This window comes from Carica papaya, chromosome 8, assembly GCF_054855325.1.
Source record: "Carica papaya isolate Zhongbai chromosome 8, ASM5485532v1, whole genome shotgun sequence".
Lineage (NCBI taxonomy): Eukaryota > Viridiplantae > Streptophyta > Magnoliopsida > Brassicales > Caricaceae > Carica > Carica papaya.
The window spans coordinates 3,515,626-3,530,365 of NC_142316.1; the positions used below are offsets into that span (position 1 = coordinate 3,515,626).

At 37.0% G+C, this 14,740-nt stretch overlaps 1 protein-coding gene and 3 pseudogenes across 1 annotated transcript; 3 read left to right on the plus strand and 1 right to left on the minus strand.

Moving 5' to 3' along the window:
• Positions 1 to 745: 745 nt before the first annotated feature.
• Positions 746 to 6,921, minus strand: LOC110820278 (beta-glucosidase 12-like). Its single transcript, XM_088208858.1, has 14 exons — positions 6,754 to 6,921; positions 5,787 to 6,012; positions 5,570 to 5,639; positions 5,284 to 5,342; positions 5,036 to 5,111; positions 4,860 to 4,937; positions 4,458 to 4,545; positions 3,347 to 3,602; positions 2,940 to 3,055; positions 2,626 to 2,843; positions 2,429 to 2,460; positions 2,158 to 2,260; positions 1,241 to 1,349; positions 746 to 1,036 (listed from the first exon to the last, which is right to left on the minus strand). The coding sequence occupies exons 2-14, from the start codon at positions 5,934 to 5,936 to the stop codon at positions 841 to 843; spliced, it is 1,551 nt and encodes a 516-aa protein (XP_088064984.1). The 5' UTR covers positions 5,937 to 6,012; positions 6,754 to 6,921; the 3' UTR covers positions 746 to 840.
• A 5,652-nt stretch (positions 6,922 to 12,573) lies between these two features.
• On the plus strand, positions 12,574 to 12,692 carry LOC148240362 (5S ribosomal RNA; annotated as a pseudogene).
• Positions 12,693 to 14,288: 1,596 nt separating this feature from the next.
• LOC148240363 (5S ribosomal RNA) lies at positions 14,289 to 14,407 on the plus strand (annotated as a pseudogene).
• Positions 14,408 to 14,613: 206 nt separating this feature from the next.
• On the plus strand, positions 14,614 to 14,732 carry LOC148240364 (5S ribosomal RNA; annotated as a pseudogene).
• The last annotated feature ends 8 nt before the right edge of the window (positions 14,733 to 14,740 follow it).

Sequence of the window (14,740 nt, forward strand, 5' to 3'; positions counted from 1 at the left end):
AAAAAGTATCTAAATATTTACTTAACCATTTTATTCATTTTATTAAGAAATTAAAGAAAACTAAACGTTTAAAATATATTAAAAACATTAGAAATCAAATTGTAACGAGAAAATTAAATTATAATAATTCAAATTTCGAGAATTAATTTAATAATTTACATTTTTATGTACACTCTTCAATTGATAAAACCTTAATATATTATCTAATTGCACTCTTTAGTGAAAAAATATATATATATATATATTTACAAATTGTACTGAATGTTTACATCAATGATAATAAATATTTGGATTCTTTTGTCCTGAAAGTACAAAACTCTAATTCATTAAAAACTTGTTTTAGAAGCCAATCTCAAAAGACATTTTGGTAAATGTTTGGTTGAACTTCCACTTTCTTTAACTTTTTTTATTTTAATTAAATATTTTAGTAATCAAATCTTAGATTTAAACTTGTAAGTAAACCCCAATATTGTACTATAATATTTGTAACTTTATATGGAAGTAAGAGAAGTCAGTTTTGTACTCACACAAATGTGGCTTTGGACAACTCAAAATAGTAGAACCCATCTAATAAAACCAAATCAAATGATAAAACATTGTATTTATTGGGTTATAGATATGATCAACAGGAATATGATACATATACATACAAAATAAACACTTTTTTTTTTTTTTTAAGTATTTACTACATTAAAGATGTTCAAAAGCAACATACCTGGTTTATATGTATAGACAGAAAAGTCAGTGACTGATAATCAAATCCATTATCATTATTTAGAAGGTATCAACAACTAAAGCAGGAAAAATAAGCCAAAAGCCAGAAAAACAAGAACATGTTGTTTAATCATAAGTTCGACTTGGACATGTTCGCCACAGAAGATCTCTGAACCATAAGACTGAGTGTTTTGGGTATCTGTTCAAGTCACCTTCATAATCTACGTAATAGAGACCAAACCTAACAGTATAACCATCTGCCCACTCGAAATTGTCTAACAACGACCATGCAAAAAAGCCTCTAACATCAACTTCATCTTGGCTGAAAAAATTTCACCACATTACAAACATATAGCAATCGGTATAGTCCTTGTCCGTTATCAATTACTTGATAAAAATGTTGTGTTAATTCAAAATCATAGATCGACTTCCATCTGTGTTTTTCTTCACTTAATGAAAAAAAACGAACTTCTAAATCTCACAGGCCAAAAATGGATGGAAGTGGAGACAGAGAAGTTGCACTTACAAAATGGCTCTTCGAACATTTTGAAGATGCTTATTATAGTAATTTATCCTCTGGGGATCTTTGAGGGCTTCCTCACGCGTTAGCGTATTGTTGTTGTATTCATCTATTCCTGAATATAAAATAATCGTGTTAGAAAAATAAGGATCAGCTGAATTTCCCTGCCTATAATTGCATTGAGGACAAAGAATGTAAACAGACTGAAGATGTACTTCCTCTCTGGTGGTTGAGAAGTTAAATTATGCCTCCCTATTTATTGGAAACCTCTAAATATAAAGAAAATAATGAAAAAATCCTCCATTCCCTAATTCTAAAACAAAATAGGTATCAAACACCAATATCTAACCTTACATGTTTTTCAAAGCCTTGGGGGAAAATGAAAAACCCATATACTAAATAGATAAACTGACAAAGATGTCTTTCTTTTTCCAGTTTCTTTCCCTTTCATAGACCCAAATAAAACAAGAGAAGATACATCCTCTATTTTGTTTCCTTTTATTTTGGTTAAAACATCTGAACAAGCAGGGAAAAGGAAAAGACTCATTTCTTCTTTCGTACATCTCTTTATATAACCATTCTTCAATTTTCCCTTCCAACTCCCAAAACCAGGATTAATAAGAAAAGTTCATTTTTGTTTAAAGAAGAAAATATCGTTTTCTCTTTGTTTTCTACATTCATGTCTTATGATGTACTCATCCTTGAAACATGGTGTGTATTTGTCGACGTATAATAAAAACAATTTTTAAAAAAAATACTAGGAAAAACTTTTTATCCTTTTCAAATGTCATCCATATTTTCATTATCATTTCTAATTTCTTTTTGATTTTTAACAACCTAATCTATAAACATACATGAGCAGAACGTAAAAAATGGAAAATATTTTCATGGACAAAACAAAATAAATTAGTTATTTGCCTTACCATTCTCCGAAATATAGATTGTTGGCCTGTTGTATGTATCTTTTATATATTTGAGGAGATCTCTAATACCCTCCGGATAAACAAAGAGCCAGTCTGAAGCAGACTGCAAATTTGACATGCAGAAACTGATAAGGAAACTAAATAATCTCTATAGTTAAAAGACAAACCAAGAACAGAACATGCTTCTAGGGTCAACATGCTTTTCCATTTTTTCCCTGTTTCAGTTTCTTTTTTGCATATGTGCTTTCTTCAGAAGTGCTTTTCCACATACCGGTGGGCCAATAGGTACTCCATTTCGTTGGTCTGCAAGAAAAAAGAAAAACAGTAAACAAGCAAGAGAGTTGTTTTCCATTCATATGGAAATCTACAAGAGAAAAAACAAAAACATTCTAGGTAAAGCGATTTTGAGGAATAGAGTGTAATTTTTGGCGATTAGCCTACTTGACATTTGTGGTTTTATGCAATTACCCCTCATTTCAACATGCGAGTCATTCCCATAACTGAGATACCACGGATCAACAATTTTTTTATTAGCTGCATAGCGTCCAGAGTAATAATTGATTCCCAGAAAATCATAAGACCCTTTTAGCATTTGAGACTGCTTTCTAGTGAAACGAGGCAATCGATCTTTAACATAAGTCCACATATTCTCTGGGTAGTCACCATAGGTTATAGGATTCAAAAACCTAATTGAGCAAAAGCACGCACGACATAAGTACTCAAGGACGTCCGAAACAAGTAAATGAAAAAATACTTGTTTAAAGTTCTTATGATTTACTCACCAACCCAACGTGAAATCAAGCTTTCTTTTTGCTGCTTCACGATCAGCTTCACTCTCAGAGAAAGGTACTGCCCATATAGAACTGAGTACTATACCAATCTTGCCTTTCTGATGTCTCTAAAGAATATAATAAACATGAAATATGAAGTGTAAGTCCGTGATTGTGGAACCTAAGAAAAGGAATTCCATAATTTGTGATTATGCTTATGATAATTTCCTTTGAAACAATTACAAGTTTCAACTTTTCAATGTTCACATTTGCAATATGGAGATACAGAAAACATAATACTAAGTACCACTCCAATCCAACAACCACTGTAATTAACTAGATTCTTAGGAGGAAACATGACAATAATGTGTATCAAATTGATAATTTATGTAGTAAACTTAGAATAAACTTTTGCATGCCTGGTAATATTTTCTATATTCTTTTACAGCGGCTGCATGAGAAAGAAGCAAGTGATAGCCAACAACGTATGGCTCAGTGCTAGAGTTCCCATCTTTGCAGGCTGCATTCACCCATTTTGAACATCGACCTGGTGCAAAGTTACCTACATGATAACCGTTGACACTATAGGTCCCTGGTTCATTTAAAGTCATCCAGTACTTTACTCTATCACCAAATAATTGGAAGCAAAGCCTTGCAAAATTGCGGAAATCAGCCCTGCATATTATGTCAACGATCTTATTTAGCCGGACAGACTTTTTCAGTTTAGTTCCAGTGTGTGAGGAACACCGTTAGTGAAATAATTTGCTCACCACTTTTGAAATGTTAACTCGAGCATAAATCAACATGTAACAGTATATAAATTTCTCTATTTTTATCCAAAAACAAATGCACACAGGATATTGATCCTTTGAATGCTTACTTTATCAGAAGCTTATGCTTCTACCATAACAGGATTAGAAATTTAGAACTATCAATCCTCCACCAGGTGGTTCTTAACATGGGAGGCAGCAAAGAAAAGGATCCTAATTATTGACAACCCCAGGAAGAAGATTGAATTTTAGTGAACCAGTATATCTTGTACCATGGTCATAACAAATCCCTAAGCCATCTTCTTCTCTGGTGCCATGAAACTAGAAGGCATTCAATTATTCTCCTTTACCTCAACTAGGCGGTAACTGCTTCTACCAAGGATGAAATATGGGCAAAAAAAGGGATTTGCAGGAAGTTTTCATCCACCATTTACTGTGCAATCTTTTGGGTCACTAGGAAAAAGAAGCATGATATAGGCTTGATAATTCCTCTTCTCCCTTTGCTTCAAACCAGGATCATTGGCTTAGAATCCTTCATATTTTGTTTGAGGGTTAGTCCATGTTGGGTGGAGTTGATTTTGTTAATCTAATTGATATGTTCTCTTTGTGAGAATCGTAGATACCTTATAACAAGATGGCACCACCTGATGCCTTGGAATATCATTCCTTTTTCTTCTAAAAAAAGAGGAAAAAAAAGGATCTATAACTGTCAATATTTACAAAAGCATGAATTACAAACAATAGAAAGGTGGTTACTCACACAATATGGTGGCTTCTAAAGCCTTCATATTCTTCTTCTAAAGCTTGAGGAAGATCCCAGTGAAAGATAGTTACAAAGGGCTCAAGATCTGCACAGGAAAGATGATAAGATATAGTGCTTTGCTTTGATCTCCAACTCAATCATAAATATGTTTCTTCATTGATTTAGTTATAGTCCTCTGGTAGCTGTGAAATTTTTAGAAGTCTCCAACCTCAATTCAAGATCTTTAATTTTTTTTTTCTTTTGACAAACAGGTCATTGCCTTACATTTCTAAGTACAGACGGCAACTGCAATGTCAATTAACCCTGTTAAACAGCTATATTTTTGGTTATTCTAAAATATTAACATCAATTAAACCTACAACTGTAAATTGTTGAACATGAGTAGAAAAGAACAGTGACCATTTGCTAGGAGATCATTGATGAGATTGTTGTAAAATTTGACCCCTTCCTTGTTGATTCCTTTATGAAGCTTACCATCTGGATTTTAAAGTTTTCAAGAGGAAACAGAAAATAAAAAATCAGCTAGTTGGTGAAAAGGCTACATAAGTCAGTACGGACCCCAAATAGTTACTTACATGGTAAAATTCTAGTCCATGAGATGGAGAACCTGAAAGCATCCATGTTCATTTCCTTCATTTCTTTAATATCTTCCTGTGACAGTTCATATTTTTCCTTAACATTATGAATAATTCAGCAAATTAAACTTTTTTTCCACTACCAACAACCAATTCATCTATATAATTACCTTGAAACCAAATTTTCATCTATTGTTTACCAAATTGACCAGCAACAGCTAACAAGAAATGGAGTGAATCTCTCATACCTTATAGCGATGATAAAAATCAACAGCTTTATCTCCATTGCCCTTGCCAGCTATCCTTTCTGCAAGAATTCGTTAATGCATTAAGTTATCCGTTCAAGTTGTGCTGTTTGGGATATTATCTACCCAGCCATTAGATAAAGCGACATCAATCCAAACAGGAAAATTTAATACATTCGTCTTACGCCATTTTGTTCAATACACAGAACCTCACTAAGAAAAAAGCACTTACTATAACCAGAAATTATTATTTAATAATGAAACCTAAATTGTGGAGAGAAAGAGAGACCAGGCCACTTGTGCGTAAAATCATCCCATATACTTGGGCCTCTGCCACCTTCATCTACAGCACCTTCAACCTGAAGACATCAAAGGTGCTATTGGTAAGATCATTTTTCATGGGACATAGTCCTTATTTAACATATTTCAAAACAAGTGATTGCTAATTTTTTTCAAAAATATAATTCAGCAAAAATCTGTATATTCACTGAAGTAGAGGACTTTACCTGGTAAGCTGCTGTTGCGGTCCCAAAAACAAAGCCTTGGGGAAAGCTACAACGGTTGAGAGAGGTCGAGACATGGTGGTCACTTTGAATGGTATCCAACAGAGTTAGCAGAACTAGAAGTCCCAGTAAAAGTGATTCGTGAATGGCCATAAGTTTCTCGCTTAGTGGGGTGCAAGTGCTCAATATTGCATGTTTAGGCTCCCATTATAAGGCCTCCATATAGAATCTAGAAATATATAGAGTTTAAACCCTTGGATATGAAATAATACTTGAAAAATGTGAGCTTTTAATTACCAAAATTGATATACACGTTAAAGATTAATGGAGTTCAGATATAAGAAAATAAAGCCACTGAGCAAAGAGTCATATTAACACAATGAAGTTTAGGTCGTCTTCATAGTTTAGGCCAACATACCATGAAAACATATGACAGAGCGTACACATGATAAAAACGGGGAGCTCAATTGAAACAAAAACTTTAATATGGGGGCGAAGTCAATTATTGTTTTTTTTTTTCCCTGAACAGTGTCACCCCTAACCTCCAGCTGGGTTGACCCGAATCCAGAAACGGGTAAAAATGGACCATTTTCACCTTATTACCAATTATTTCCCCACTTTTGCCTCATATTCTCAAATAAAAAACAACCAAATTATAATCCAAAAGTTCTAAAACCAAAAATATATATATAAGTCTTGCACAAAAGTATTCAGAATGAGAAAAAAATTTTCATATGCAGAGTCGGGTCCGTACAAGCAGTTGTCCCCTGTATACAACTCTCCGATTGGTTCAAAAACTCCAAAAAATAAAAAATATACGAGGATATCCCCCCCAAACTCATACTGCATTCCTGTTTTTCCTCAACCACTTCTGAAAACAAAAGTCAAACAGTACATGGCATCCATGAAATTGTGGTATAATCGAAGAGGAAAAGAAAATTTTGAAGAAACAGAGACGAAATACTATTACCATTTTTTATCTCAACGTTCTCTTGCTTTCAAGTTCTCCTTCTCCGCTCTGTGTACCTAATGAACCTCTTTGCCTTCCACTTTTATCTGTTGCCCATTAAGTTGCTGGTTGCTTGTTACTGTAAATTTCACTTTCAATGGCAAAGATTTTCTTCAGTTAATGATGAAAGCAAAGATAATGGGCTATAATTATAATGGTTAACGAATGAACATAATGGAATATAATAATTTAAAAATGGTGGACACGTGTCATGTAAATATGTGATATACCATGTGGGACTTTTTGGTTTTTTTTTTTTTTTAACAACTATATACAATTAAGAATTATATTTTAAAATGTCAACAAAACTATTATATTTTTATATAATTATAATATGTCACTATCGATTTGTACAATAACCCCTCCTTTGAGAAATGATTAAAATACACATACCTGAATCCGAAGAAGTAAATAATTAGTGATATTAAATAATTTATTAAATTAATCATTTTAAAAAATTTACACTGTCAGAATATAATTCAATCAATTATTTATATTTAAATATATTTTTTCGCATATAAATACATAAGAACGAATAATACTAATTTTATCAAATTTAATGTGAGGAAATGTAGAATTAAGTGATTTAAATCTTTTGAATTATCTAAAGCATCTCTGCCTTAAATTCTTTTTTTTAGATAAAACAACAAAATTCTTGTAAAAATTTTGAGATTTATCAATATTTTTCATATACAAAATTTGAAAAAGATTACTTGAAACAGCCCGTAAACTCCAAATGAGATAAATTATAAATTTAGTGTGGAAGCGAAATAAATATTTAGAGTTTACATTCATTACATAATAATTCAGATTATCCAATAAAGATACGTGAATGACCATTTTAAAAGAAATAATAAAAAATTAAATAAATAATTGAGCATCCTACTCGCAACTCTCTTGTGGATCAAGATCAGGATCTTAGTTTTTTTTATATGAAATAGTTAATGAAAGAATGAGTTATACTACCCCAGTAAGAATATCACAATACTCACCAACACAGAAATAAATGTTGGTTGAAATTATGAAAAACAACTAATTGAGCTCTTAATTTAAGTAAATTCGTTTATCATGAATAAAATCATTTACCGTATACTTATCGTAGCGAGATTTTCAAAAAAACTAACTTATAAAGTCAATAACATAAACAATATCAAAATCTTATATTCAATCAGTAAGAACAACGACTTTCTCTTTTATTAGCCTATTGGCATCCATAGGGATCCATAGGGATGTCTCCACTATGTCTGAACCTATTCAACATTTTTAAATGACGGGTCGTCCTCATACTCCGTCCGGTATGGGTGCCAAAAGATACCATCCCTCAGTACCCTGTCCGATATGAGGGTGAAACGAGTCGTCCCCATACCCCGTCTGGTATGAATGCTAAATTACAAATCCTTGATACCTCGTCTGATATGATATAACATTCACGGTAGGGTTTTTTATGTACTTGGTCCGTCCACCATCTCACAAGATATCCAGTAAGGCTACCGTCCATCCATTCACTTAATTAAATAACTTCTCATTTACCTTTAATTTTCAATTTTCCAATTTAACTGTAATTACATAAAACAAGCAATACATGCATCAAGAAAACACAATCAAATTATCATATCAATTCAAGTGTATTATCGTGCATTCGAAACTGTAAAATCAATCAATCAAGTAAACATGGCAAACAGTAATAAATAACCAGTTCCGACTCCATTAGTGATCTGTAATTAATTATAAATATTTTCTAAATTACATAAAATACCGTATTATTATTAATTAAACTTCAATTCCATAACAGGAAATAAGATGAGGGATTCTTACTCGAATTGGTATCTGAATGCTAAGTTTTTTACTGCGCCTACCAACGATCCCCAGATTTTTTTAAATTTTTCTTCAGGGATTAAAACGCGCTTCAAGTACTTAGAAATACCCATAAAAAATCCAAAATCAGTGTTAGAAACCCTTTTTGGCCAATTATGAAATTTCAGCACTGTAAAGTCCAACGACAGCACTGTCACCCACGGTGGCGATTTACCTCAGGTTAGCTGCTTTCGACCGATTTCGGTCGAATTTGTACCAATTCTTGCGAGAAAACACGTTAAGGGGACTCGGTTGGCCGAAAAAAGTCAAAAAACCGAAGCTTACCGGCAGCGGGGTTCTCTGATGGGGTGGCTCCACTGGCTCACCTTCACGGTTGGGTATTTTGTTTAAGTCAACCTGTAAAAAAGGGATGGTGATCACAATGATAAAAAAATTACACGAAACGGAAATCGGGAAGGGCCTCATTGGAGGCAGTTTTTTCTTTTTTCTGCGGCAGTGCCGCCAGGCTTTACCCGCGATTTTTGGCTTATCCACCGGTTCTTTTGCTCCAATTTGGCCATCGAGGTATTCAAAATTGAATTTCGAGCAAATAGAGAAAATTTTACCTCTTTTGGCAGTCGAAGGCGGCTCTACTACGGCGATAGGCAGTAGTCGACTCCTTTCCCGGCGACTGGCTTTCTTCTCCGACCAGGGAGGGGGGGATCTGGCGGCTACAATTAGGGTTTGGTGTGAAGAGAGTTATTTATATTCATCTCCTTTTAATGTGAGTTGTCCATCGTGTTTGATCTATACCGTCTGATCGCGTTTAAATAGGAAGTAAATCTAGACCGTTCATTGCGATTTGATCTTAACCGTCCGATCGCGTTTAAATAAGAAGTGGATATGGACCGTTCATCGCGTTTAATCATGACCGTCCGATCGTGTCTGAGGAGGGAACGAATCTAGACCGACTGTGCGCGCGGGAACAAATTCGGACTGTTCGATCGCGGGCACGTAGATCGCCAGCGTGGCCTCCTGCGTGGCACCACTTCAGCGTGGCTTGCCACGCGGGGCGCTTCGGTTCATCGGGGCTGCTGACTGGGCATTCTACATTGCACAATTTTTTTAAATTATGTTTTGACCTCCAGTTTCTGATTTTTCTTTCAAAAATACCCCCAAAATCTAAATTTTCACCATTTTTTTCCAAAATTATTTTTAATTTCATCATCCAATTAAATTTTTTCATTTTTACATTAAATAAAAATTTAAAAACTAAAAAATTATATTTATACATTAATTTTAATTACATTAAAAGTAATTAAGGGTATTACAACTCTCCCTTCTTAAAAGAAATTTGGTCCATAAAATTTGTCTCTCTCACTCAATCAAACAGTCGGGGATATTGGATTATAAAGTTTGATTCTAGCTCCCATGTGGCATCTCCTAGTGTGTAATTCTGCCATAAAACCTTAACAAATGGAATTTTCTAGTTTTTCGATCAACAATATCAACCGGTACTTTCTCGTATGACAGATTTCCTAGAGTGAAAGAGCCTCGTGGGTCAAGACGTGAGAGGGATCCGGATTATACTTACGTAGCATGGACACATGAAACATATTATAAACTCTGAAAAGTTCTAAAAGCAGTGCCAGTTTGTAGGCAGCGGTGCCAATTCTGTGTAAGATTTTAAATAGCCCAATAAACCAGAAATTTAGTTTCTCCTTCTTGCCGAACATACTGATTCCCTTGAAATGAGTGACCTTAAGGAACACCCGATCACCTTTCTCAAATTCCAAATCTCTCCTCTGGGTGTCTGCATAACTCTTCTGTCTACTTTGAGCCGTCTAAATGTTCTTCCTGATCTTAACTATTTTGGCTATAGTCTTCTTTATAAGATCTGGGCCAATCAATTTTTTACCACTTACTTCTTCCCAATAGATCGGCGATCTATAGAGACGGTCATACAACGCCTCGTACAAAACCATGTTAATACTTGTTTGGTACCTATTATTGCAGACGAACTCTATTAGGAGTAAGTGATCATCCCAATGGCTCCTGAAGTCAAAAGCACAAGCTCAGAGCATATCCTCCAGCGTGTAGATCGTCATTTCTGATTGTCCATCGGTCTGAGAGTGCAATACAGTACTAAGAGATAGTTTCGTTCCCATGGCTTGTTGAAAACTAGACCAAAACCGAGAAATGAACTTGGGGTCCATGTCGGACACTACTGTCACTAGCACCCCATGTGACCTGACTATCTCCCGGATATACATTCTTGCTAGCATGTCCAAGGGATCGGTCATCCTGATGGCTAAGAAGTGGGAAGACTTGGTGAGTCAGTCAACAATTACCCAGATGGCATCATTTCTTGAGCGTGCCCTGGGCAATCCTGTCACGAAATCTATTATAATATGTTCTCACTTCTACTCCAGAATTGGTAATGACTAAAGTAGCTCGTCTAAGCATTGATGCTCTGCCTTAACTTGCTGACATACCAAACACTTGGAAACAAAGTCGGCCACATCTCTTTTCATCCCGTTCCACCAAAATTGGAGTCGCATACTTTGATATATTTTAGTACTTCCGAGATGCAAGGCAAACTTTGAGCTGTGGGCCTCTGTCATGATGTCCTTTTTCAACTCACTGTCACTTGTAACACACACCCTTTTCTAAAATTTAAGCAACCCATCTACAGATACTTGAAATTCTAAATTAACTCCCTATTCTGCATCTTTCTTGAGGATTGCTAGGGTGGAATCAGTGGACTAAGCTTCTTTTATTCTCTGGATCAATTCGAGTTAAACAGTCAGGTGGGCCAAACAGGTGACACTCTTCAGGTCCTGAAGTCGGATCTGTTGTGCGGCCCCTATTACCCTGCATTCTGAAACCATCAAGTGAATTAATATACCTGCACTTTTTTACTGAGTGCATCGACCACCACGTTACCCTTACCCGAGTGATATAAGATGTTGTAATCATAGTCCTTGAGAAGTTCTATCCATCTTCTCTGATGCATGTTGAGATCCTTTTGAGTGAATATGTGTTTCAACCTCTTATGGTTGGTATAGACCTAAAATGTCTCCCCATACAAATAATGGCGCCAAGTTTTCAAGGCGTGGATAATCGGAGCAAGTTCTAAGTCATGGGTGAGGTAGTTTTTCTCATGACTTTTTAACTATCTGGACCCATAGGCTATGACTTTCTCATGCTACATCAGAACACAACTCAACCCTAGGTAGTAGGCATCACTATAAACTGTATATTCACTTGACCCGCTCGGTAAAGCCAACACAGGTACAGTAGTCAACCGTTCTCTTTAGTTCTGAAAAACCCCTTTCACAGTTCTCGTTCCACTAAAACTTGATGTTCTTCTTTGTGAGCCAAGTCAGAGGAATAGGATCTGGTGCATTAATGCTGGTATGATCGCACCTGTTTAATTTCGCGCTGCAAATACATACACTCCTTCTCCTTTCTTCCCCCTCCCGCCATTTGTTTCTTTGTGCGTGCGCACTGCACCTCCCGTTCTCGTTCTAATATCAAGTAAAATGCCACGGCACCGTGACTCACATTTGCGAATAAACTTGTGTACCATAATTCAAGTCGCGCGTAACGTCGAAAGAATCATCTGCAAAAAAATAGGTGCAACACTAGGACTTCCCAAGAAAATGGGTGAAATATAAGGACTTCCCAGGAGGTCACCCAGAACTCCGCAGTGAAGTGTGCTTGAGCGAGAGTAGTATTCGGATGGGTGACCTCCTGGGAAGTCCTCGTGTCGCACCAATTTTTTTTCAGACTGGTCGTTCAATGTTACGCGCGACTGGAGCTATGGTCCGCTGGTTTATACGCAAATGTGAGTCAAGAAGTAAGGGCATTTTAATCGATATTAGAACGAGAATGAGAGGTGCAGTGTGAACGCACAAGGAAACAAATGATGGGAGGGGGGAGGAAAGGAGAAGGAGTGTATATATTTTCAGCACGAAATGAAACAGGTGCGATCAGACCAGCACAAATGCACCGGATCCCATCAGAACTCCGTAGTTAAGTGTGCTTTGGCGAAAGTAGTACAAGGATGGGTTACCTCCTGGGAAGTTCTCGTATTGTACCCTTTTTTTTTTCAGATGGGTCGTTCGACGTTACGCGCGACTGGAACTATGGTCCGCAGGTTTATATGCAAATGTGAGTCAAGACGCAGAGGCATTTTAATTGATATTAGAACGAGAATGAGAGGTGAAGTGTGAACGCACAAGGAAACAAATGATGGGAGTGGGAAGAAATGAGAAGGAGTGTATGTATTTGCAGCGCGAAATTAAACATGTGCCATCATACCAACACTAATGCACCGTATCCCATCAGAACTCAGTAGTTGAGTGTGCTTGGGCGAGAGTAGTACTCGGATGGGTGACCTCCTTGGAAGTCCTCGTGTTGCACCCATTTTTTTTCAGATGGGTCGTTCGACGTTACGCGCAAATGGAATTATAAACCGCTGGTTCATTCGCAAAGGTGAGTCATGGTGCCGGGGCATTTTACCTGATATTAGAACGAGAAGGAGAGATGCAGAGTGCACGCACAAGGAAACAAATGACGGGAGGGGGGATGGAGTGAGAAATAGTGTATATTTTTGCAGCGCAGAATGAAACATGAGCGATCATACTAACACCAATGCAACGGATTCTATCAGAACTCCGTAAGTTAAGGGTGTTTGGGCGAGAGTAGCACTAGGATGGGTGACCTCCTGCGAAGTCCTTATATTTCACCCGTTTTCTTAGGAAGTCCTCGTATCGCAACAATTTTTTTTCAGATGGATCGTTCGACGTTACGCGCGACTGGAACTATGGTCCGCTGGTTTATACGCAAATGTGAGTCAAGAATCAGGGGCAGTTTAATCGATATTAGAATGAGAAGGAGAGGTGCAGTTTGAACGCACAAGGAAACAATTGATGGGAGGGGGAGGGAATGAGAAGGAGTGTATGTATTTTCAGCACGAAATGAAACAGGTGCGATCATACCAGCACTAATGCAATGGATTCTATCAGAACTACGTAGGTAAGGGTGCTTGGGCGAGAGTAATACTAGAATGGGTTACCTCCTGCGAAATCCTTATATTTCACCCATTTTCTTGTGAAGTCCTCGTGTCGCACCAATTTTTTTTCAGACGGGTCGTTCGACGTTACGTGCGACTGGAACTAGGGTCCGCTGGTTTATACGCAAATGTGAGTCAAGAAGCAGGGACATTTTAATCGATATTAGAACGAGAAGGAGAGGTGCAGTGTGAACGCACAAGGAAACAATTGATGGGAGGGGGAGGGAAGGAGAAGGAGTGTATGTATTTTCAGCACGAAATGAAACAGGTGCGATCATACCAGCACTAATGCAACGGATTCTATCAGAACTCCGTAGGCAAGGGTGCTTGGGCGAGAGTAGTACTAGCATGGGTTACCTCCTGCGAAGTCCTTATATTTCACCCATTTTCTTGTGAAGTCCTCGTGTTGCACCCATTTTTTTTTTTCAGATGTGTCGTTCGACGTTACGCGCGACTTTAATTATGGTCCGCAGATTTTTTCGCAAATGTGAGTCACGGCGCCGTGGCATTTTACTTGATATTTGAACGAGAACGAGAGGTGCAGTGCGCACGCACAAGGAAACAAATGACGGGAGGGGGAAGAAAAGGGAATGAGTTTATGTATTTGCAGGCAAAATTAAACAGGTGCGATCATACCAGCATTAATGCACCAGATCCCATCAGAACTTCGTAGTTAAGTATGCTTGAGCGAGATTAGTACTCGGATGGGTGACCTCCTGGGAAGTCCTGGTGTCGCACCAATTTTTTTTTCAGACGGGTCGTTCGACGTTACGCGCGTCTGGAACTAGGGTCCGCTGGTTTATACGCAAATGTGAGTCAAGAAGCAGGGGCTTTTTAATCGATATTAGAACGAGAAGGAGAGGTGAAGTGTGAACGCACAAGGAAACAAATGACGGGAGGGGGTAGAAAGGAGAAGGAGTGTATGTATTTGCAGCGCGAAATTAAACAGGTGCAATCATACCAGCACTAAAGCTCCGGATCCCATCAGAACTCCGCAGTTAAGTGTTCTTGGGCGAGAGTAGTACTCGGATAGGTGATCACTTGGGAAGCCCTCGTGTTGCACCTATGTCTTTT

Coding starts and splice junctions, on each gene's coding strand:
- LOC110820278 (XM_088208858.1), bottom strand. CDS start 5,936: ATGGCCATTCACGAATCACTTTTACTGGGACTTCTAGTTCTGCTAACT. Junction 3,056..3,346: donor AATATAGAAAATATTACCAG/GCATGCAAAAGT, acceptor TATATTCTTTAG/AGACATCAGAAAGGCAAGAT. Junction 2,461..2,625: donor CTCGCATGTTGAAATGAGGG/GTAATTGCATAA, acceptor TTTTTCTTGCAG/ACCAACGAAATGGAGTACCT.